The 24269-nt window shown below is 39.0% G+C and overlaps 1 protein-coding gene across 5 annotated transcripts in view; it reads right to left on the minus strand.

The window, feature by feature from the left end:
* Positions 1–24269, minus strand: part of ARHGAP21 (Rho GTPase activating protein 21) — a 111076-nt gene that overhangs the window by 11745 nt on the left and 75062 nt on the right. For 3 of the 5 annotated variants that reach the window (XM_040088015.2, XM_040088044.2, XM_040088006.1), the window contains 7 exons: positions 21500–21529; positions 18080–20009; positions 3031–3189; positions 2773–2875; positions 2648–2684; positions 2047–2172; positions 1029–1313 (listed from right to left, as the gene is read on the minus strand). In XM_040088015.2, the coding sequence (XP_039943949.1) occupies positions 1029–1313; positions 2047–2172; positions 2648–2684; positions 2773–2875; positions 3031–3189; positions 18080–20009; positions 21500–21529 (2670 nt within the window). The remainder of the gene's footprint in view (positions 1–1028; positions 1314–2046; positions 2173–2647; positions 2685–2772; positions 2876–3030; positions 3190–18079; positions 20010–21499; positions 21530–24269) is intronic. The other 2 variants (XM_040088025.2, XM_040088034.2) reach the window with 2 other exon arrangements.

The raw sequence follows: 24269 nt of genomic DNA on the forward strand, positions 1-24269 counted from the left end.
ACTCTTCTGATAAACAATAAGTATAGAATTCAACAATTCAGTCCACTTTTAAAAAAACCCAAACCCTCAACCAAACCAAACATCCTAACAGGCAGTTCCGGAGAACAGTAAAGATAAAACACTTAAAAATCACAAGGAACATGAAAGTGAGTAATTACAAATCAACGACTGCTATTTACACTTTTTTTTTTTTTCCCCAAAGCAGTATGATGTGATTAATACCTCTTAAAACTGAAAGTAAGTTTAAACAGAAAAAATGCAAGTAAACACAAATTATTACTCCAAAAGATTCAATCCTATGTGCACATAGTACTAAGAAAACTAATTGCTACTACAAATACTGAAAAAGAGATGAATACAAATCTGCTTTTTTATCTATGTGTGTAATACTTTAGACAATTATCTTGAATCTGAGCAGATATGCATGACCACAGACATGAAAATATATGCCTCTGTTGCTCATCACTGCAACGAGAATAACACAGTGGACAATACTGGGACAGATATTGATACCTTATGTACAATAGCAGATGTTTACCTTTGGCAATGAGCATTAATTTAATTCACAGAAACATCAGCTTTAAATCAGAGAAACAGGCATCCTCAAAGTTTCATTTTTTAACTACTGAGGAACTCTTCACACTGTACTACTGCACACACCACTCTGTAGTGCAAGTCTGAAGAGAGACTACACTGGTCCTTAACCTTTAATTAGCTTTTAAAAAAGGTTAGGCACTTTTGGCAGATCAGTTTACTATAAAGTGTATCTTTAGTGAAATTAGCAATAGCATTAATTAATTTCTTTCAAACGTCTATTTTTTTGATTATGATTACATCCATTTTTTTTAAACTATTGATTTACTCCGTTACCTTTCCTTTCACCTCATTTTCTTTTATGTTCTGTAGGCATTTTGGTCAACTGGTTAATTAAAAATTAATTCTCCCCTTCAACTATTAATTACGAGAAAATGCAATTTTAAATTAAAATGCAAAAACTACAACTTCTGATTTATATATTATACAATCACCTCGTCATTTAAGTTGCTGTTGTCTTGTATTGCTTTAATCCATGCCAACATATTATCTCTGTCCTCAGCTTGAAACAGATACTCGCGGTCTGATGTGGTGAGTCTAAATACATTTTTCCTCTTGGTTTCACAGTATGAGATGTCTATCAAGCAAGCATTGATGCTTATAGGTTGTTCTTCCTCAGAGAGGGCCACTTGTTCCTTTTTATCCTTGTACAAATAAAGTGAATGACCTCGAAGAACAACATACAGCTGCTTCCACGGCCGAATGCTCCCACCAACTCGCTGAAAAACAGCAACCAAGGTGTCAGTTTGCTCACCTGTTACAGCCACTCTGGATTGCAAAATTACCTCCAGAAGTTTTACAAAGAAAGGCTACCCACCCTGGCTGCGAGAAAGACTACACCAAGTGGGATTCACTCATTGCTCTCCCTTACAGGAGTGAATTGCTCGATAACCTGTGCTCCCAGAGCACCCACTGAGTGTGAGTTCACATGTGACAGAAGTAAGAAACAGAATGAGACAATTTCTGGTCTGGTCTTTAGGGAACTCTTACCCGTGCCTTTTAAACTGCCTTCAAGTCAGAATGGCATTTTCACACCACTGCAATACCAGACACCTAATCTTCCTTAAGCACAGGCCTATATTTGCACAGAAGGTTAATTTGAACTCAACTCTGCAACGGCCACAAAAATTACAACTTTTTTAATTCTTAGGAAAGAGGAAAAAATACAACTACACCTACCAAGGGATTGATTCTTATTATTTAGTTAGTCATTAGAAATTAGCTTACTTCAACAGATGCTTTAAAATGTAAAATTAAAACGGTTTGGAAAGCAGTCTGTAGATGAAGCTGAAGTCAATTTCTAACAGATCTAAAATTTTGACTGTTTTATTGATGATCTTATCCCCTCTAAAAAAATAAAAAAACCTAAACAGGAAGGCTTGAAGTTTCTTATCTTAGTTTGTCACCAGCTTAGCATTTGCCCTAGGTTAAGAACTCAAACATGACAGGTACCTTTCCTTTGTCTGTAAAAAGCTGACGAAAATGGAGCCATCCTTCTTTGGAGGCATCACCAAACACCTCTGAAGAAGAATCTTTTCGGGAACCAGAGTCTTCTGAAGATTTCTGGCTGTCTGGGACCTAGAGCAAACATCACAGAAGGAACCCCACAGTGTAATTCTATAGACATTTGCATACATTTCCTATGTTCAAGATGTTTCTCACTTTAAAAATGTCCCCAGGAATACAGTCCTGGGAAAACATAATTTCTAAAGTTTACACACCACAACAGTGACCAAGATGCCAAGAACACTCTGAGAAACTTCACAAATCTTAGACTCTCGTTAGTGAGTTTTCATGAAAGGCCACCGTATTTAACATGCTTTGTTTACAGAGACTGAGGAAAATGAAAATCAAGGACCATGTGATGAGTCCAGGAAAAAAGAGACCAAGTTTACTTATATGATGCATACATCAGCAGTTTGATCAGTAGCAATTCAAATAAACTTCCCGTCTGTTTAGCACATCACTTTCTAAAACAGACCTGTATAATTCAAACCATTTGTCACAGCACTATGGGTAAAGTTTAGGAGTTGCTATATGTATATTTACCTACCTTAATCCCCTTTAAACTAGATACATGCTTAATGGATCTGTTGGAAGAAAAACAAATGTTAAAATGAGATTTTAGACACTTAAAAAAACAGATGTCCAAAATAACTGATTTTTCCATGAACTCACGATTTTCCCTCTTCTCTGTAGTCGTCCAGACCTTCATCATACGACTTTGATCTCTCCGTTTTTGCAGCAGGCTGGCTCTCCAGGACGCTAGGCCGGATGGACTCTGCAAAGAAATCAAAATTTTTGAGTATGCAAGAACTTGAATTACATTTTTGTGATTTATTTCATGCATGAAAAGAGTTTACAATTTTCACTTCTGATCTCCAGAGTGTGAAAGGAAAAAAGTTCCAAGAGAAAAAGAATGAAATCAACGCTCACCATGATCATGTGAAAGCTGTCGCCGAATTAAATGGATTGGAGATGTAGGACTGGGAGGAACAGTTGTTATAGCTGGTGCTTGAGAAGCAGATGCAGAAATAACAGCAGAAGCAGGAATGTGTGCAATATCATGATCAATACTAGGACTAGTCGGTTCATCTACAAAGGTAATATGCCATATATTAACATATTAAATGCATTAATCAAATGCTCAAACCAAATAGCTGTCTGAACTTCTCATTACTGGGATATCAGATATCTTAAACATGAAGTCATTCTGACAAACAAAAGGGTCCAATTAATTCACACTGTCAAATATACTCTTTTTTTCGTGAAGATAAGCCTGTTTTGTTTCATAGGGATGCTAATTATATATTAGAGATGAAGGTAAAAAATTCATTGATTTTGCTGTGTGCAAAAGAAACAGGAATTCTTTGCTAATCTGTCAATATTATTTGCAAGTTGAGAATTTTTGTTTATATGCATAAACAAAACACACACTTATTATATCAGTAATTTTGAGCTCAAGAAATAGATACCTACAATAAAACAGGGGCAGACTATCAAAAGCCATTTGGTTTAAAAGAGTGTTCAAATAAACCAGCCAAGTTACAAGCAAACAAAAAATGCATTTTAAACAGCTATCTAGCATTCAAAGAACCAATCCCCCCATCCTCTGTACATTCAAATAAAGAAGCAAGTATTCAGACCTTTAAAAGATGGGATGACTACATACCAATCAGTTCTTCCACTAATTGCTCATAGAAATGACTGCATGCCATACATGCCCAGCACCTCTCAGTCTCAACAGCCACAAGGGTCATCATGAAAGATTCCAAAAAGCTTTAAATATTCTAGTATTTAACGTGTTTCTTACAAGATGGAAGAAGCCAAAAGATGCATTTTCCATCATTTTGAGTAAAGAGCCATAACATCTAGAGCATATTACTAGCGCTAGAAAAATCATTCCACTTCATGCTCTGGTAGAGGAGGGGATGGAAAAGAAAAAAAATCAAGTCACGAGCAGGGGCTGAACTGTACTGCCGTAATGAATATGAATGTACTCTAGGTGCTAAGAATTGTAATATGCAGAGCTACTGAAAAGCCTATTGAAACCAATGAACACTCACAGACAGAGGTTTATTCTTTGCTTTGTGTGAACACAACTGCGTGTGCTGCATTGTGCTGTTCCAACAGTCACTAACAGTTCTGTTAAGGCAGCACTTGGACAATCAAAATTTGGCAATGTACGTTTAGAACAAGGCAATAAACAAAGTACAGGAAGGTTTAGCAGTAACACGCCTCTAAATTGTCTAGGGTGAAAAATATAGTAACTTTTGAAGTTAGAAAAGCAGCAAACTAAAAACATTAATAGAAAGGAAAAGCAAAAGAATTCACACCAAACCACGACATTTCAATTAAAAATTTCCATGTTTTACTTGCACCCGAAGTGATGAATTAGAAGCATTTACAGATAACTTCACTACAGCAACTAGGATATAGGAAATAGCTAACCTACACTTCCATTTCAAACCTACAACAGCTCAATTTCCTATTTTTTTTAAATCTGCTTGAGCTTCCCTGAAACTAACATTGACTATGGAATATAATCACTCACTATGCAATTGATTGATTTATACCACACAGACTTAAAGTGCTCAGGTTTAAGTTATGTTAACAGATACATCTCAAATGTCATAGCCTCTACTCCCAAAAGTTATAAAAACACTAGCACTTGAAATAGATCTGTGCAAGCTGTGAACACAAACATGTCTGGCAACACTACAGCCATTTCCCACAATACTTAAATCCAAGAATTCAGATGGGGAAGAACAGTTTGTAAGTCCCTGAAATCAACAATAATTATTCAAATCATTATTATTTCACAGTGGATCTAATTCCCAGATAAATCAAAATTAAAGTCATTTTAGAAATAGGCAAACTTTAGAGGAACTGCAAATGACACTGGTATAAGGAGGGGTGTAACTGCTCAGTCCCTGAAGAGGCTGAAGGTCAGCTAATAGCAAGCTTTTACGCAATATAAAATGATTATGGAGCAAATCATGATGTTCACCATAGGAGTTTCTGCCTATTAATTTAATGTACTAGCAAATGCCACCGCTGCTGTCAAGTAAGAAACAAAAGCCAAATAACTACATATATTCCTTATATTTTGATCTTTCTTTCAAATGCTTGCAATATTTACCTTTTCAGTTTCCTTGACTGACATATCCACACCCCAAAACTCCTCGCAGAGCATGTGAACGGATGTGTTCAGCTCACGAATCAATGAAAATGGCTGTGCCCAAAATGCAGCGAAGTGCACAGAACAAACAAGGCAGAAGAGAAACCACACAAAAGAATTCTCTTTCAGTCTGCTATCTCGAATTACTGGTGTCTCTTTAAATATTTGCAACAAAAAGGTCAAAGACTCCATAGAAAAGATTATTCTGAGAGTTACTGAAAAACACCTGGAGCACAACACAGTCATTGGTCAGAGCCAGTGCAGCCTCATGAGAGAAAGTCCTGCTTGTCAAACCTGATTTCCTTCTACAACAGGGTAACCCACCAAGCTGATCTAGGAAAGCCAGTAGATCTAACCATTTTGGACTCCAGCAAAGCTTTTGATACTGTCTCTCACAATGTCCTTCTGCACAAAGCATCCAGCTCACAGCTGGACAGCCCTGTTACACGATGGGTGAGCAACTGGATCATGGGTTGGGCAAAAAGGGTTACAGTGAATGGGGTGACATCAGGCTGGTGACTTGGCACTAGTGAAGTTCCATCCTTGGCCTGGCTGTCATCCACATCTTCATTTTAATCACCTGGACATAGGACTCAAAGTAATACCATATAGATTTGCTAACAACATTGAATTGGGAGGAGCTGTCAACTCCTTCAAGGGCAGAGAGGCCCCTGACAAGTTAGAAAGCTGCACAGCCATATGAAGTTCAGCAAGGGCAAGTGCCAGATTCTGCACCTGGGATGGGGCAACCCTAGTTGTGTGTCGAAACTGAGGAATGAGATGCTGGAAAGCAGTGCCATGTAAAGGGACTGGCAAGTTGAACATGAGCCAGCAGTGCCCTGGCAGCCAGGAGGACCAACCCTGTCCTGGGGGCATCAGGCACAGCATGGGCAGCCAGGCAAGGGAGAGGATTGTCCCACTCTGCTCTGCTCTGGGGCAGCCTCACCTCGAGTGCTGGGGACAGTTCTGGGTGCTACAATATAAGAAAGAGATTAAACTATTAGAGAGCATCCACCGGAGAGCCACAAGGATGGTGAAGGGTCTGGAGGGGAGCTGTATGAAGTCCCTTGGTATGTTGAGCCTGGAGAAAAGGAGGCTGAGGGGAGACCTCATTGTGACCTTCCACATTCTCACAAGGAGAAGAGGAGGGGCAGACACTGATCTCTTCTTCACTCTTGTGACCAGTGACAGGACTCAAGGAAACAGCACAAAGCTGAGTCAGGAGAGCTTTAGGTGGGCTATCTAGAAAAGGTTGTTCACCCAGAGGGTTACTGGGCTCTGGAACAGCTCCCCTGTCACAGCACCAAGTTTGACCGAGTTCAGGAAGGGTCTGGACAATGCTCTTGGGTGCAAGATGTGATTCTTGGGGTGACTTGCACAAGGCCAGGAGTTAGACTCAATGATCCTTATTGGTCCATATGATTCTGTGATTTCAGGACTACTTTTCAGCCACAATCTGCTCTGCATTATTATCTATGAAGTGATACATGAGACTGGCCATCAGAACCAAGCCAGCACAGTGACAGAACATCTCTGGCCAAGGGGGGATGTCACTTGCCACTTCCGTTTGCACATCAGAGTATAACTGGTCAACAGCTGCAGCTAATGATTTTCAGGAAGAGCCCTTCAATGCAAAAACATTTATGGGGTAAGACACTGAAAACTTGCAATAAATAGGCAACACGGCCCCAACCACAACTAACTGATCCTCTACCTAAGGCAGAGAGAAATTTGTGCATCAAAGTACGCTTGTACTGCCATGCAGCTGGAGACTGGGGACCTACAAAGATAGGGAGCATCTGCACACAATGTACGTGAGGTGAATAAAAGCTGATATGGCAAAGACAGAGATTTATACAGAACAGGCTCAGAGGCAGAACCAGAGATTTCAAAACTGAGGATTTCATGGACAAGTAAGCATGACAAACAGGACATATTATCTCCCACTATGTGAATGAATAGCTAAGGAGTAAGTATTAACCAATTTATCAGCTATTCAAAGAAGCAGACACAAGATCACTGAATAAAAAGCACATATCCATATAACCTATTAAGCTGCTATGATACAATTTTATTATGATTAATATAGCATTTCATATGTTTTTTTATTCCATTTCCTGAACAGTCCCTTAACATTAACAGAAAAGGGGGCACATTTTGAGAACCTGAAATGTAATTTAAATGAATCACAGAATTATTCAGGTTGAAGCAAACCTTGGAAGGTCTCTTAAGCTCATATCCTCCACAAGGCAGGGTCAATGCTGAATTCAGACTATGTTGGTGAGGGCTCTTATCCATCAAATGCCAAGTAGAGGGGAAGATCTCCCTCAATAACTGGCTGTGTTATTTCTTATTGATACAGACCAGGAGAGTGTAAGTCTAGAGTTGCCAAACTTAGTAAGCACACCCTATCTCCTCTCAAGGTCATGAGCATTGAACAAGATGGCCCTGAAGAACACCACTTGTGACCAGCCTTCAGGCAGAATATGAACACATCAGGCACTACCTTTTAGACCTGCTAATCCAGTTTTTCTGTGTATACAGCAGTACCACAATCTAGCCTATGGCACAAGGACAGGATCACTGAAGAGCTCAAAAGCCTTGCTGAAGTAAAGGCTGCTAACCCCCTGTGTCTTCCCCTCATTCACAGATCTACTCACCTCATTACAAAAAGCAATGCCATTCATCAAACACTTGGTAAATCCATGCTAATCCAAATCACTTTCTCCTTCCTTTGCCCAGAAACTAGTTCCAAGAGGACTAACTCAATGATTTTCCTAAGGACTGAGATAAGGTCAATTGACTCCCTTCTCTGAATTGTCCTTCTGATCATTTTTCAAGATGGGTGTACCATTTGCTTTTTTCCAGTTAATAGGTACCTTTTCCAGTCTGCATAATCCTTAAAATATAGTATCTCTGCAATGACACTGGTCAACTCTGTCAGCACCTTCAGATGCATTTCACTGGGTTGCATGGACACGTATGGGCTGAGCTGCACTGGAGCTGTCTTAAGAACACACTCTTTATTCAAGTTGGTAATGATTGTGGGGTTGGTTTGTGCTTGCTGTTGAGCTTTGGCTGGTCTGTGATTTTTGATTTTTTTTTTTTTTTTTTTTTTTTTTTTTTTTTTGGGTGTGTGTGTGGTGGTGAGGAAACAAGGGAGAGAGGTATTTAAGGAAGTTTAGTTAACTGAATTATACACACATGGGAAACAAATTCACAGATGCACTTTAGTACAGCCATCATTAGGGATGCTTTAATAGGGGTTATTAACAGAGAAAGGTGATTTCTCCTCCAATTCATGTAGATTGAGTTTGCCAAAGCTTTTCTTCACTGATAATAAAAAATTACTGGAAAAAAAATGGGCTTCCCAAGGCTAGTCATCCTTCACATTTAATCCCCTTCAGGCATGGCAGTCCTGCAAGCAATATTTCAACACCTCAAAAGGCCTTAAGAAGGAACTGTGTTATTTAGCGAATGCATTGCAGACCATATTACCATTTAAAACACTAATTGGGCATCTCAATTTAAACAAACAACGTGAATATGTGGCCACAAAGCTTAATTCAACAAGTAGGTATTTTATCAGATTTCAAGATTCAGATCATAAAATGTAACAGCTGTGTAGTAATACACATTTAAAAACAGCTTTACATTTCCCATGAAGAATGTTCAGACAGCATGCCCTGCAGAAACAAACAAACAAAAAAGTCCAAGATACAATTTCCCAAAAATGCATGCATTGAAGGAGATAACTGTATTTTAATATTACTGGCCTTCTGAAAACCATACCAAATTCTTGGATTAGGTATTTGTTTATAGATGCTCTTGTAGTATTTAATGCAATTTTGGTTACTCAGGTCTTGTGGAAATGTAACAGTGATAAATTGTAAAAAGCCCAGCCTTCTGCAGAAAGCTACAGAGGTAGCTCATGCTGCTGTCTGCAAAGCAAAGGGCTAAAAGAGTCATTAAAAACACTATTTTCATTTCAACTGAGCCACAGATGTCAAGGTTCCTTATAGATTAAGATGGCATCTACCTGACAGCCACTACAGTAAGTATTTTAATAACTGCCTCTCTATTTCTTCAATAATTCACTTGAACAACAGGCTATGGCTTTGGGATGCAATTTAAGAATGAATCTTACATGTCAAATTAATTTGCTTAGCTAACAAAAGAAGGAACAAACTATTAAGTAGTCATTAGTAGAAATAAAAACCCCCTAATCTTCTCTTTATGGAAGGACTGACAGATGCGCCAGCAAACCTGCAGCAGCACTGGCTTTAGAGGCACTGCCGTACTGAATTTCAGCCCTTTGTCAACAACTGTTTTGCACTCCCCACCCTTGGCCTGTCCAAGTACTCCACAGCACGTGATACCATGAACAGGCTCTGCATTTTCACAATGCATCAGCAGTACCCTGCTCTGAAATAATCTTCCTAAGTACAGCAGATAAAGGATTTAAAATCTTGCCCTTTGTCTTCTGTGCCTCTCAGGTTAGACTCCCTCCAGCTTGCTACAGGCAGCACTTCCTTTAAAGTCCAGCCATGTGCACCAGATGACCCTTCCTTAAATTCGGCAGCAGGCGGGACAAAAGGAATAGAGAAAAGGCTGCTGAGGCGAAAGTGGAGCGAGGGACAGCACAGCAGGGGGACAGGGACTGCAGGGAAGTGGCACCAGTGAGAAGAGTGCAGAAAGGAAGGAGACATGGACAGGATAACAGAGGTTAGGAAAAGGATCCTCATCCATACACAGGCAAGGAAGTTAAAAAAAAAAAAAAAGTCTGTCTCCAAGAAGCCCCAGAAGAAGCTGCCATTAAAGTGAACACAGACACACTAAAGGAGGCAGTTTTTCTTAAAAGCCTGTCAGGAAGACAATCAAATAAAAATGTCATGTATACAACTTCACCAGTAGTGAGAAAGTGGGAAACAAACAATTAAAAAAAATGAATTGCTGAATCAAAAGTAAACTATATGGAACTAACCCTGCTATCATACAAAACAGCACAAAGGACTAATAAATGCCCCACAGCAGTGACTTCTTGTTTTAAATCCTGCAGTACAAAGCGCTGCATCTTACACTTCAGCCTGCAAGGGTAAAAGCTCCCTTATGTATTGAATTCCAAAGCTAATACACATGATTTGGAAAAAAGATAACTCTTGTCTGGATTCCTCATGACCTGTTACCTCATATTTTTCAAAAAAGAATCTTTTAAAACCTTTTTTTTGCCAGTTTCTAAGTGCTTCCAGCACTGGCAGCACTAATTGTCTTTACAAAGAACTTCTTGGTATAGCTACTTTACCTAATCATCCTCATGTGGCCAAAAGAATAGAATGGGAACATGTCTGCATGCTGAGCACATCACTGCTCTAAGCCCCAGAAACACAGGACTGGAACGAGCTTCCTGAATCATCAAATCCAGTCCTCTGCTAATGCACTCATGTAAATAATATGTTTGTTATACTGACTGAGTTTCACACAACCAGAAAAGGTTCCTCAAAGTTACTCTTCATGTCAGACTATTGTGAAAACTATATGAAAGTCTATCCTTTATTTCAGTGTCAAACAAAGGCTGAATTGTTTTTCTACACAAAACAATTCTAAAGGTTCCTCCTTTGTATATTATCCCATCACACAAAACAGTACAATTTTCAGTATATTTTTTGTTGCCAAGAACCCTAACAGCCTTCCCTTATTACCTACAATTATTATTTGAAGTTACAATGATACACTGAGGATGATTTGTGCTTTTAAAATATTACTCATTATCAAACAAATCCGATGCTTCAACCCTAGTAAACCTCTTCTAAATGCTATGAATTATTTCTCCCAATTTTAAGTTTTGATTAAAAAATATTTTTGAGTTACAGAAGCATTTAAATGGTATTTAAAACACTAATTTGTAATTTTGCGTTTTGGCTGCTATATTTCAGAATAGCACAACGATTTAAAAACTGTTCTTCGGATAAGAAACACTGAAATGTTCAGCCTGGAGCAACAGTGATTTGGCAGGCCACACTGTAAAACCCTGGAAAAAAAATAGAAGACTGATGCTTATCTTAGAAACACTGATGACATGTTAAAAGCTGTTCCAATGCTATCACTATAATAATGGAAGAAACAGTCCTCAAAAATGAGCATTTGTCAGCCCTAATCTCTACTGCAACTGCACTTATATTTTCATAGTTTGGAACAGCTAGGCAATAACTTGTATAAAAGAAAATTATCACAATAGCTGAAGATTTTTTTTTCCTTAAAACACCCCATATCAGCCATTGGTATTCAGCCACAATTTGCCCTGAAGATATCCACACAGTTTGAGCTGATTAACCACAATCTCTGCTGGAGAAATTCGAGGTTTTGAGTTTCACCCTTCTCATAACGAGAAAATAGAATGAGTACATTCCTTCAAATGTTTCTTTTCTGTATATGAGAATGTTTCTGCTTGTTTCCCCTAACTTGGTCTATTCCTACCATCATAACATTTTTCATAGCATGTTGTGTAAGCGTATCAATTTATTTTCTTGTTTCAACTGCACTGAGTATGTGTGTATTCACACTGTCATCCTCCAAGCCTCAGCAGCCTGCAGAGACAGGCATTAAGATGTAAGGGGAGGATAGGGAAAGTATGGCACATTCTCCACTAAAACAAGACAGTAAAGTCTTTACACTTTCCAAAAAATACTTGGAATTATGTACATGACCTAGTACTTAAAGTTAACCATTGTTAAGGTAAAGCTATATACCCCTACTTCCAGCACTAAAGAAGATAAATGCAATCACATGTATAATAAAGTTGCCTGAAAATCTTAACTAATAGTAGGTGGTTTAGAATGTTTCAACTCCTAATTCCTCAGTTAATATGCTTTCTAGAAAAAATATACAGTAACAACATAAATAAAAGAAAAAGAAAAACAAGGTTGAGCAGAACTCACTGGAAGCCAGGTACATTTACCCTATCTGCTAATCAGCAAGTACCCAAGTATTTTATTTATGACATGCTTGTAAAAAAATAGGTTGTAAAATACAAAAAAAACCCCAAAACCACAAAAAAACCAAAGAACCAAAAAAACCCACAAAACCCAACAAAACAAAACCACCAACAAACCTCACAGAAACAACAATAACAACAAAAAAAATCCCCACAAAAACTAACCCCCCCCCAACCCCCCAGCTTTTTGGTTTTGAAAATTAACATGAAGATCCGCTTTTAAAGCACAGTGAACTGTGCCTGATTACTAGCACAGAAATTGCTGTGATGGTTTGCTTGCACAAGGGCAGAAGCAATAGAGAGATTTATTTTAAGGGGGTGAGGCACTGCAGCAGAGTCCCCAGAGAAGCTGTGGATGCCCCATCCCTGGACGTGTTCAAGGCCAGTTGGAACGAGGCTCTGAGCAACCTGGTGGAAGGTGATTCCAGTGATGGTAGGGGGCTGGAACCAGATGGTCTTTAGGGACCCTTTCAACCCACACTGTGAATTGAGTCAACAGGAGACATGTTTTAGAAAAACACAGACACACACGAAGGGAATAAATACCATGCAGTTTCAGCTGTGAAACCCCTGGCAAATCTTTATTTAAATCAATATAAGGAACTGGATAACAAAATTTTACTGTAATACAGAAGAGAATAGAGAAATTTATGGTGCACTTAAAATCACATTTGGCTGAGAGACATTTTAAAGCACAAATAGTGGGAGAATAGAAAGTACCAACATTAAGTATCACATATCCTTGTCCTGTTCTTATATTTTTCCTAGGTATGAAGGTCAGTCACAGGGAGAATACACATCTAATTTTTACAATATTTTGGTGTTATCAAAGTCTAGTCAGATATTTTTATCTGTCTAATTTTCTCTCAGTTATTCACAAATTAATAGTGGAATGAAGTGACCTAAAATTTTACTAGGGTAAGGATGTGCTAAATATTTTCAAAATGGGATCGCACCTTTAAGGAAAAATCTTGGTACTTAGGTAATGCGACTACACGCCTAAGAAAAAAAACTCTGTAATAGGATGCCTTAGAACTAGATTTTATTTTAAAATAATCTTGAACTTCAAGATGATATTTAGGCTAAGGCTTTTAAAACATATTTGTTTAAAACTGATTTTCATGTGACAGGCTTCTGCAAAGTTGGAAAGAACGTTCACCCAGGAGTAAAGGCCAAAGCACTCAGCTGGCCTGACAGCTGCACATGCTGCAATCAGGTTAAGCTTTGGAGCAGCTTCCCCATTTCACTCCTGTGGATAGTTCATTCACCCCAACATGGGAGTTGGATTAACGTCTTTTACATTTCTTTCTACTCTACAGCAAGTACTTTGAGAAGCAAAAAATATTTTCGACCTTGCTGCAAATCTCAAGACATGCTTACTAGACATTTATACCTACAAAATGATTAAAATAACTATATTCTGAATCAATGTTTCCTCCAGTTACAAAACACATAAAGTGGTTTGGGTTGGAAGAGATTCAAGTCCCCTGCTGTGGGCAGGGACACCTTCCACTAGACCAGGTTGCTCAGAGGTCCACTCAACCAGACCGTAAATACTTCCAGGAATAGGGCATCCACAGCTTCTCTAGGCAACCTGTTCTGTGCTTCACCACCCTCACAGTAAAGAACTTCCTCCTAATATCTAATCTAAACCTCAGTTTAAATCCATTGCTCTGTGTCCTGTCACTACACATTCTTGCAAAAAGTCTCTCTCCATCTTTCTTGCAGGCTCTCTTCAGGAGGATGGCCACAACTACATCACCCCAAAGCCTTCTGCTCTCCAGGCTGAACAATCCCAAATCTCTCAGCCTTTCCTCATAGGAAAGGTGCTCCATCCCTCTGCTAAATTTGGTGGCCCCTCCACTGCACTTGCTCCAACAGGTCCACATCCTCCCTGCTGGGGACCCCAGAGCTGGAAGCAGCACTGCAGGTGGTGTCTCAAGAGAGCAGAGGACAGAATCCCCTCCCTTCACCAGCTGTCCACGCTGCTTTTGGCGCAGCCCAGGACATGTTTGGCTCTCTGGGCTGGGAGTGCACATTGCTGGGTCATGTCCAGCCTCTCATCCATCAGCACCCTCAAGGCCCTCCAGGCAGGGCTGCTCTCACTCTGCCCATCCCCCAGCCTGTGTTGATACCAGGGGTTGCTTTGTCTCAGGGCACCTTGCACTTGGTCTTGTTAATCCGCATGAGATTCCCACATGCCCACTTCTTGAGTTGTCCAGGTCCCTCTGACAACATCCCATCATTCAGGTGTGGCAACAGCACCTCTCAAGCTTGGTGTCATCTGCAAATCTGCCAAGGTCCCCTCAACCCCACTGTCCATGCCATTAATAAAGATATTTAATAACAATGATCCCAATAAGGACCCCTAGATAATCCACATCTATCAGGATGTTTAGCAGCAGTCTGCTTTCCCTTCCAGCAAAGACTAACTCATCCAAAAATTACCCAGTAGGTCAGAAAATTATTATTTGCTGTTCTCTAACACAGAAATTGTGCAAAAATTACAGGTCTGAAAAATGCACATTAAACACAATTGCTAATATAGTATCTGATAGAGAAAATGGTACTTTTGTTAGTCTAGAGAAAGGTGAAACTTTTTCTGAATAAAAACAGTAGACTGTCACTAGACTAATTTGTATAGTTTGAAAAAAAATAAAGAGCATTCTAAGTACACAGCTTTTCTTTGGATCTGAAATAGAAGCAGCAGCTGAGAATCACAATATCTTGCATCTAGTAGCACATGGAAAATAGCAAAGCCTGCAATGACTGCATGTTTATCTGTAAAGCTGGCAGCTTCACCATCCCTCAAGAACATGGGCTTACCTGAAGTAGAGTTTGAACACACAATATTTTGTCTGATTTTTTCAAATACATCCATTTCTCCCATAAAATATATTACAGCTACCTACTGTGTTTGGTCTGAACAGATCTCTCATTTCTATTAGTAGATTACACTCAAAATTTAAATCTCCCGGCTTCTAAACTACCTTTTTGAAAAGACTAATGTCAAAAGGCAGTTCTTCAGTAACCCACCATGACCCCTTGCAAGAATCTGCTGTAAGGAAGCTTGACAGAAACTCTGCTTGGATTTCTGTTTGTGGTGCAGGGCACTGTGCTACTTACCCAGAGCTAAAATCATCCTGCAGGTTAGTCACAAAATACTACTGCAAAAGCCAACTGTTCCTGGCTGAATTTCTACCAAAATATGGTCCTGGCCATATCTACTACTTGTAGTGAGCAGAAAGTGGTGATAAAAATAGACACACCACAAATATTTTAAACACCATACATATTTTAAATGGTAGTGATATGTGACCTTGGGAAGATATTTGTTACCCTCCCCCCAGTTCACATTTTTACACTACTCCAAATATCTACTGTACAAATAACTTCAGTAAGTGTATTTATTAAATTAGCTCTATCCAATAAAACCTAAGAATGCAAAAAACCCTACTATATGGATATAAGCATAAGGGAAGTAAAGCGATTGCCAACTCCAAGGTACATCTCCCTTCAAAGTAAGATCCTTCTCAACAATCAGAGAAGGGGGAAAAAAAACCCAAACCCAAAAGAAAACCCTAAACCAAAACTCCCAGTGATTTTCCATCTGAAGAGTTAAAAAGCCTTTAAATGAATTTCAAAGCAGATCTGACTAAGTACCGCTTTTAACAAGTGAAGTTGTAATTAGGCATAATGATAGCAGAACAAGCAAAGTTAGAATAATGCATATAAATTCTAATATAAGAAGCAGTCCACTTTCATTACATTTTGTGCTCTTTGTATTCAGAGAGGTTTACTTCCTCTTCAAGGTGCTGGAGCTGGGGTGGAAACTTTCCACAGCACCTGTTCTGGCACAGGAGTTTCTTGCTAGGAAGACAGCCACAAGGATCATACTGACTCAGACAGTGCCCAGGTTGTAGAAGCACCAGTTTTTAGTATTTCTGGAACATTCAGAAGGTTTCATTCCAAGAGGCTTATAAGAACTCAATCCCATGTGGTGTTATGCCAAGAGGTTGCAATGGAGAGTTACAATTTTGCTCTTTCTGAACTGCTCCGCTGCTAACAAGCACAGTACAACCAACAAGTTTAAGGCTTCTTTGAACTTTAATTAACACATTTCTCTAAAATATGGAAGCAAGTCACAAAAACAAATAAAAGTTCATGGGAAATCTTTGTCAAAACGGAGAAAAAAGATGGTGTAGAAAAAAGTTGGGCTTGACGTTACCAATCTTGATCTGACTTTAACATGACATTTATACTGTATGGGATTAGAATACTGCTAGCAAACACGGTACGTAACTGAATCAAGAGCCCAATACTGATTTTAGGCAAAATATTGAAAAATCCTGCACAAAGATCAGTTACATGCCTCACAAACTTTGCTAATCCTTAAAGAAAGATTGGCTGGGTCTAAAGAAGAATCTAAAATTACACTGATGCATCCAGCAATAACAAGAATGAAAAATATCTACACAACTCCCATTCAAAATGAAAAATCCAACAAAAGCAGCATCTGCTAGCTAAGAAAGCACTTTCTAATGTCTTACCAGTACTCTGCCAAAAGAGCAGAATTATTGCATCTTTTGTATGTTTTCCATTTTCTGATGAACACAAAGCTTCTTCACAGTTTTTGGATATTCACTTTCAACTAGAGGCAGATAATATAGATAATGCTAGGGGAAAAAATTCTCTGCTTCAGATCCCCAACAGAAGACAACTATGCTAAGACATGTTATCTGTAATTCCCTTAACATAACATGTGAAAAAAAAAAAAGGAATCATTAAAAAGAGTTGTTTTTCACACAGATGAGTCCACGAATCAAAATTCTATATTCAGTGTTTTCTAAATACTTCCTACACTAAATTCAAGAGCACTGAGAGTCAGGTATAAATCAACTCCTGTAGAAAATGATCCACAGACATCCAGACTACAAAGGATTAAATCAGCCACAACAAAAGAAAATCCAACCCAACAACAGCAGGACAAAGACAACAGAGGCATTGACTACTTGGATAGCCACTGTAACTCTCTCTTCAGCAGAAGACACTAATTCATTACATATCCAACATTCAATATAATTTTATTCTTTTTCTATTTCCAATCCTTCCTTTGGTTCTCTTCCTCTTCAGTGCCCTTCCCATAAGCTCCCTGTAACCCTGTTTGTGTCACAGCAAACACAAATCTTTTTGCCTTCTCAGTTTCTGCTTCCACAAACCCTTTCATTCATATCCGCATTAACATCGTTACTTGCAAATCCACTTCTTTTTATTGCTATGCCTTCACCTGAAACAGCTTTCATCTACTCCCCATCTGTCTCAGAAAGCTTTCGCCATACCTATTCAGCTGAAAAAACTCCTTTTTTCCCCCACAAATCACCCTTATATGGATTTGCATCCATATTCTCTCTGTACTAGATTCCAAGTATGTTTTATACTAGAGAAGTAGAAGTATTTGAAAGGTGTTGCAAATGCTAATTGTCCATATACGTAACATCACATCATGTGGAGTGATAACCAGATGGCATTATGTAACACAGACTTACCCAGAGGGTTAAAGAAAACTCTAGAAAAATATTACATTACTGTGAGCATTTTTACACTCATTCTCTAGGACCCTCAAACAGAACATTTTTCTTCTTCACTGAAAAATATTTTTACTATTACCAACCTAGTTATTTTAAATGAGAAAAATCTCCCATGCCACTCAGCCTCAGGGTTTACAGGAATAGCAGTCAGCTACCAGGCATGTTGTTTTTCATCACCTCTAGGACAGAAAAGCATCTGATGTACACTGAAATAATTTAACTCACCAATAAATGGAATTGAAGCCAAAGAGTCACCAGGTGGGCTTGAACTTGATGCTTTCCTTTCCTCTATTCTTTTTATGTGGACTTCTCTCCGAGCATCATTAGGTAACCAACATGTAGTGTCTGAGGCTGCCTCTTGGTCATTTACAGCAAGAATGTAGGACTGATGCCTCAAAGGCTGGGGAGTTTGGTGGCCAGAGGGTGATTTGTCCCGCATGACCACTGCGTCTTTGTCATTTCCCTGAACATCCATTTGCAGACTGTCAGACTCGCCAACATCTTCCCTTTCAAAACCATGAATCTTTTGTCTGATGGAACCATCTACATTGTCCGAGGTAGTTAAACACTCGCTTGTTGGCTGAACAAGTTTGGCAGAAGCTGGAGCCAGAGAGGAGGGCTGGATGGTTTTACCAGTTTCTGTTTTGTGATCTGGGGCACCTTCGGCTCGGATCCTTGACTGTTGGTTTAACAGACTGCTTTGATGCAAGTGATTTACTGTTCTTTGGTCTTTGCTGGCAATAGCATCCAGGCCCTGGTTAAGGGGAAGCGATGGTTTTGCTGCATAGGGAGCTGAGTTCTTCAGAGAGCTACTTTTAGAACTTCTAGCTGGTGTGAGAGACAACCTCTCCTGTGAAACACCTGCGGATTTTGAAACTCCCGTAGGAGGTAACATTTTAATATCTGGTGAAACTTTCTGGAAGTGAGAACCAGGCAGAGAAGCTCTACTACCGGTTCTCCTGTTGTCTGAAATATAAGCATTCGGAGCAACAGGAAAATTTTGACCTCGAAGGGACATATGAAATGCATGTTGTCTAGATCTGTCATAAATACCTCGCCGATCATCTTGTTCAGTAAACCCTGTCCATTTGTAGGTCTTTCTCCTCTCTCCATTTGCATCAGCAATCATATTCTCAGAATGAAAATTTTCTAGCACTTCACCCTGTTTGCTGAGATAATCCCACGACCGAGCCCTGTGATTTTTAGCATTGACTGAAGGCGAAGTTAGAGTATCTTGTGAAGCACTTCGTGGCCATTCTTTCATCAACACAGGATCTTCAAGCCTTTCCTGGGATACGCTTCTCTGCCGGATCTGGACAGACTGCGGAACCCTGTCGTGAGAGGTGCTCCTGCGCCGTACCTGAGAAGCAGTGCGATTTGGCACCACCTGATTATACTCAGTCGTGTTCTGAGAAGCTGCCCTTAAGCTATCTAACCTTTCCTGTATTGTTCGGGAGCCATACATGTGCATGCGCCTATTATCAATGTACTCCTTGTAAGTTTTGTAGGTCTTCCAGTCTATATGCTGGTGGGAGGTGGGAGAACTGTAGTGATTAGTAGAGACTGAGGGTGAGTCTGTGGCTTGAGTAGAAGGTCTAGCGTTTGGGATGCCTTCTGGACATACTACATAATTTGAAGCTTTACTTACTGTTCCAGTTGTATCAACTGGTCTTGTTATTGGAGTCTGGGGAAGTACAATGGCAGTGGACACTAAAGATGGTGGTGATGTGGTCCGTGCTTTTAGATTGGTTTGATCTTTTAAGCCGTATCTTACTTCCTCTGTCCTGTGTGACGGACCAGCATGATTATTTCTGCAAGATGGCAAATCTACAGCCTTCTCAGAAGGCACAATAACAGTCCTTACAGTTTCATTGCAAACGCACACGGCTGTGTTTGATTTTGCAATGTCTGTTGGTGATGGAGGCACTTGTATTTCCATTCTGTAGGCCCTCTCTGGCTGTGTCAATGCCCGGACTGGTCTATTGACTTGCTGTTTCCCCAGTGAGAAGTCAGAAGGGAGCTTGTCTCCAGCTTGCGCCTTAACAGAGGCAGTGGATGTCAGGCGTGGATAACATATCGGTGGTGGTTCAGGTATGTTGTGGGCATTTCCACTGTAGGCTTCGTTGCCTTTCAGGTAGGCATCTTGGGAATATGCCTGTGGAGAGAAGATTTTAAGTGAGTGTTCAGTAGCGAGGGAGGTAGTATTTGCATGATCAAGCTTCAAGTGAGGGGAACAAAGGGTCAAAATTCACATTCACTGTAATTTTAGACAAAATGTTAGTTCAAAAGATAAAACCAGCATTCCATACCCTTAGTGAGCAGAAACAGAACAAGCAAAATCATGACATACATTCCTTCCCTTAACAATTAAAAAAACTGATGACCAGTTTGAGGAAATACTGCGAGTAGGGCACTGAGTCAGGTTTCTCAAAACCCGTAAGCATACAACACAGTATTTTTTTCTCCCCTTTAATTCTGCTTCCTAACATGGTACTTCACACATTTTTCTCATTTAAGCCTCCCATTGCTGGAAACTGGAATTTCACAACAATTGATAGGTTAAAATGCTGCATAATAAATTCAACTAGCACTAGAAAATTCTCTATACACTTAGTGCATAAAACAATTCTGTTCACTTAATGCAGTACATATGAAAAGTACAGACAAATAAATACATACGCACACACCTCTAAGATGTCTTCTACATAAAAGCTACTGTTCTTAAACATATAATGAATAAACTGAAGCAGTAACATATTGTTGTGAGCCAACACCCTATAAGTCATCCTGTATTTTACAGGAGACAGCAAGTACAGGGTACACAAATTTTACTGCAAAAAATATTAATGATATTTAGCATTTTTAACTTTGAGGTACAAATAGTATGAAAATTCATGCATATTCACCACTGTCCATGCACTATTGAAACCCAAACTGAAATCTAATTTCCTCAGTGCTCTTTGCATCTTCATGCATAACAACCTGACTTCTAAGAAAAAAATGGTTATATTACACTTGGTACGTTTCTGCAGCATTTCCGAAAGCAGCATTTGTCATTGTGAAATTAACAGAACATTCAAAATAAATCGGTGAGAAGCATACAGCATATTTAAACAATATTCTATTATTGAAAAACTTCAGCATGACTTTGTTCAGTTTCAACATAATGAAATAAAGAGCCAACGCAGAGCCTGCCAATGTAACAGAGGATTAAAATAATTTCTCAGGGCTTTTTATGCACTTACGAGCGCTATCATATATCACAGCATTTCCTGTTCAAATCATAACATGCTCAATTCCAGTATATCAATGTGCTCTGTCTTAACAGCAGACAGTTATAAAAGCCCAAGTGCAGCCATAAAATTAACACAGAGCAAAGTAGAGAGGAGGGCGAGGCATTTACAATACTGCTGCAATGTTACACCGAGCATTAGAGAAGTGCGAAATATTAAAGCATACTGAGAAAAAAGAGATCAAATAACACAGGCATAAACCACAAATAAAGATATCAGCATTGTGAAAATTCAGCTCAGACTATGTAGCTCATTTCCCAACTTGTTATTTCATATTCTTGCTTCTTACAAATCATTAAGAAAAACATGCCTTACAAAACCATCAGAGAAATGGCTACTGTACATTTCTTACCAGTGCTGTGACATCCTTTGTAAACTGCAGCTGGCAGAAAACAGGAAAACACAGTAAAAACTGCTTACAGATGTAAAGACAGAATTATCTTGTCATATTGATGTTGACTATAGCAAGCTAAAAATACAGCTATACACTGATTTCACTGGAAGGTACCAAAAGACATAAAGGGCAGTAGAGCATGAAAAATAACTTCACCCTCCTTGTGAGCATGTCCATCTCAGGCTTTTATCTGCTCCTTACGTTTATCCTGTACAGAAATCAAAATACGTTTGCTCCATTTTGCCTTGGTGCATCCCTTCAGCTGCCTGCAGAGAGCTCTGGCTCCGTGCTATGAGATTTCCCTTCCACTACAGCAACATTTCTGTCTCTCATTTCCCTGGGCTGCTACCATCCATCCCTGCTTCCTGGTGACGAAACAACAGCTCTATTATGCATTTAAAACAGCACGCCCCTTCCTCACATATATCCGAACATGACCACAAGCTGTCAGCTGACTGCAGCTGCTTTCACGCTGTACATCTGAAATTAGAGGAATGATGCTGCAGAAACACTCTCCTCATGTGATTTGTAATTTTTTTTCCTCCGCTCATAGTAAAAATCAGGACAGGCTTCCACTGACACATTCAGTGGGGAAAGGACAGTACGAAGATAAACATTTCTAAACCTTTAAATAAATGGCTATTTAAGATCTTGAGGGGCTTAAGAATTAAATAAAAAAGATTGGAAGAGAATGCTGAAGACTCAAAAAACAGACTCAGCAAGATCCTTTTGGCATGCAAGACAAAAACCATCATATACTGCCCCCTAATCAGAAAATAATTATCCATTTATAAAGTAGATAAAACAGCTGATATCCCACCTTCTCTGAGATGTGCACACCAACAAAAAATGCCCCATTTATGTTTTTGTAAAACATTCCCCTGACAAACAATGCTTCATTGACTTTGATAGTAGAAAAGCTGAATTCCAAAAGCTGGTATGATCTGATTGTAGCCAAAGACTACAGGTGAGTATAAAAATAAGTTATCAGCTCTTGACAAAATTTATCACAGGTATTAAAATAACACCTTCAGAAGACAGCTTTCCGACAGGATCCAAAAATGAGATCAGCTAAGTTTTCTCCCCCCCAAAAAAGAAGTATGTTTCCATGATTGCAGGTATATCAGCCAGACTGCCAGTTCCGTGTAAGACAGTTACTGGAAAGCGTACTTCTCCTCTCAACCTCATTTCACCCACTACCCAAGAAAGCACTGAAACAAAGCAGAACATACTTCCAAGAAAGAGAAAGTTTATAGATAGGACTGTGACATTTCCACAAAGAATATCTGATATCTTTGTTTCATAAATCTGATTAAGGGCCTGCAGAAAACAATGTAAATTACAAAGAAACAGATGGATCTGTCCTGCAAATGTCACACTGAAGGATGTATTATCAGCCTCTCTAGTAATGAAATATTTTAAGTGCTTTAAGCACAAAGTGATGAGATTTTTAGAAGAGGTTTAGAGACTAAGAAATGTGAAATACACCAACATATTCATTAGTTCATACCGTTTTGATATTTTACATATTCTGCAACCACATAAAACACAGCTTGAGAATTACTCTCTATCTTTAGCTTCCCTAACAATAAATCATGTGAAAAATCCTTAATCTCTAAGTGATTGCAATAGGATACATTCATAAAAATGTCATTAGGGTATGGCAGAATTTTAAGTGTTTGTAGTCTTAAAACAAAAACCAAATCAACTAAACAAAAAAAGGCTCGCAACTTAGAGAACAAAAATAGTTGTTCAATATCCAGGTTAGTGACACTCCTAATTCAGACACCAACCAAGCCATTTCATAACTCTGCAGTAATTCATAAGTCGCACCATGATCCAAAAATTAGTCCAGATGTTTTATGAGCTCTTTTTCAACTTCTCAAAAAAAGGCAGTTTAAAAAGACTACCATACAAATGCAGCTATTTAGAGTGACATTAACTGCTCTGATGGATAACAGCTCTGCAACAATTACTAGAAGAAAATTGCTGCTCTTACAGTAAGAACTCAGTGTGTTTCTTGTTACTGGGTACCATTTCTTCCCACCTTGCAATTTGGCTTTGTTTGCACAAAGTTTGTAAACTCCTGTGGTAAAGGATTAATTTCTTACTGTGAATTTGCAGAACCATTAAGGGTTTAACTCCTAAGGTAATACATTCATGCCATATGATAGGCAAAATACATTTTAAGCAAATAAAACATTTTACAAAGTATTTAATTAACTATCTAAAATTCTGCTGAAGGGCTTGGTCCCACTTCTACCCCCTTGATTTTACGCTATTAGATGCTAGAACAGTAGCAGCCAAATGCATGAGGATTCCTCTGGGTAAGTATCATGGTGAACCCTTCTACTTTCAGGAGCTCAAACTGACCATATCCTACACTCATTAGCCCAAATCCATGAAAACATGCAGCCCTGTGTTTCACTGAGGATGGGTGTGCTTCACTACTCTTCACTACAGGATGAATAACACCACTGATTTCAACAGAACTATTCACTAAATTGGCGATAAGCATTTTGATTAATCAGAAGCTAACGTGCCCAACTCCTTGCAAGACTGAGCTTAAAGCATTCTTCTTTCCTTCTCCACTGGGTTTGGCTTCAGATTTAATTTCTCCACTATTAAATTGTTCTCTTCCCAAGTCTTTACTTAATTTCACAGTCATCATGAGTATGGAAACTGCACACCAGAAAAGGTTTACAGCTCTCTTAAAAAGAAACACTTT

This window comes from Hirundo rustica, chromosome 1 (assembly GCF_015227805.2).
Source record: "Hirundo rustica isolate bHirRus1 chromosome 1, bHirRus1.pri.v3, whole genome shotgun sequence".
NCBI lineage: Eukaryota > Metazoa > Chordata > Aves > Passeriformes > Hirundinidae > Hirundo > Hirundo rustica.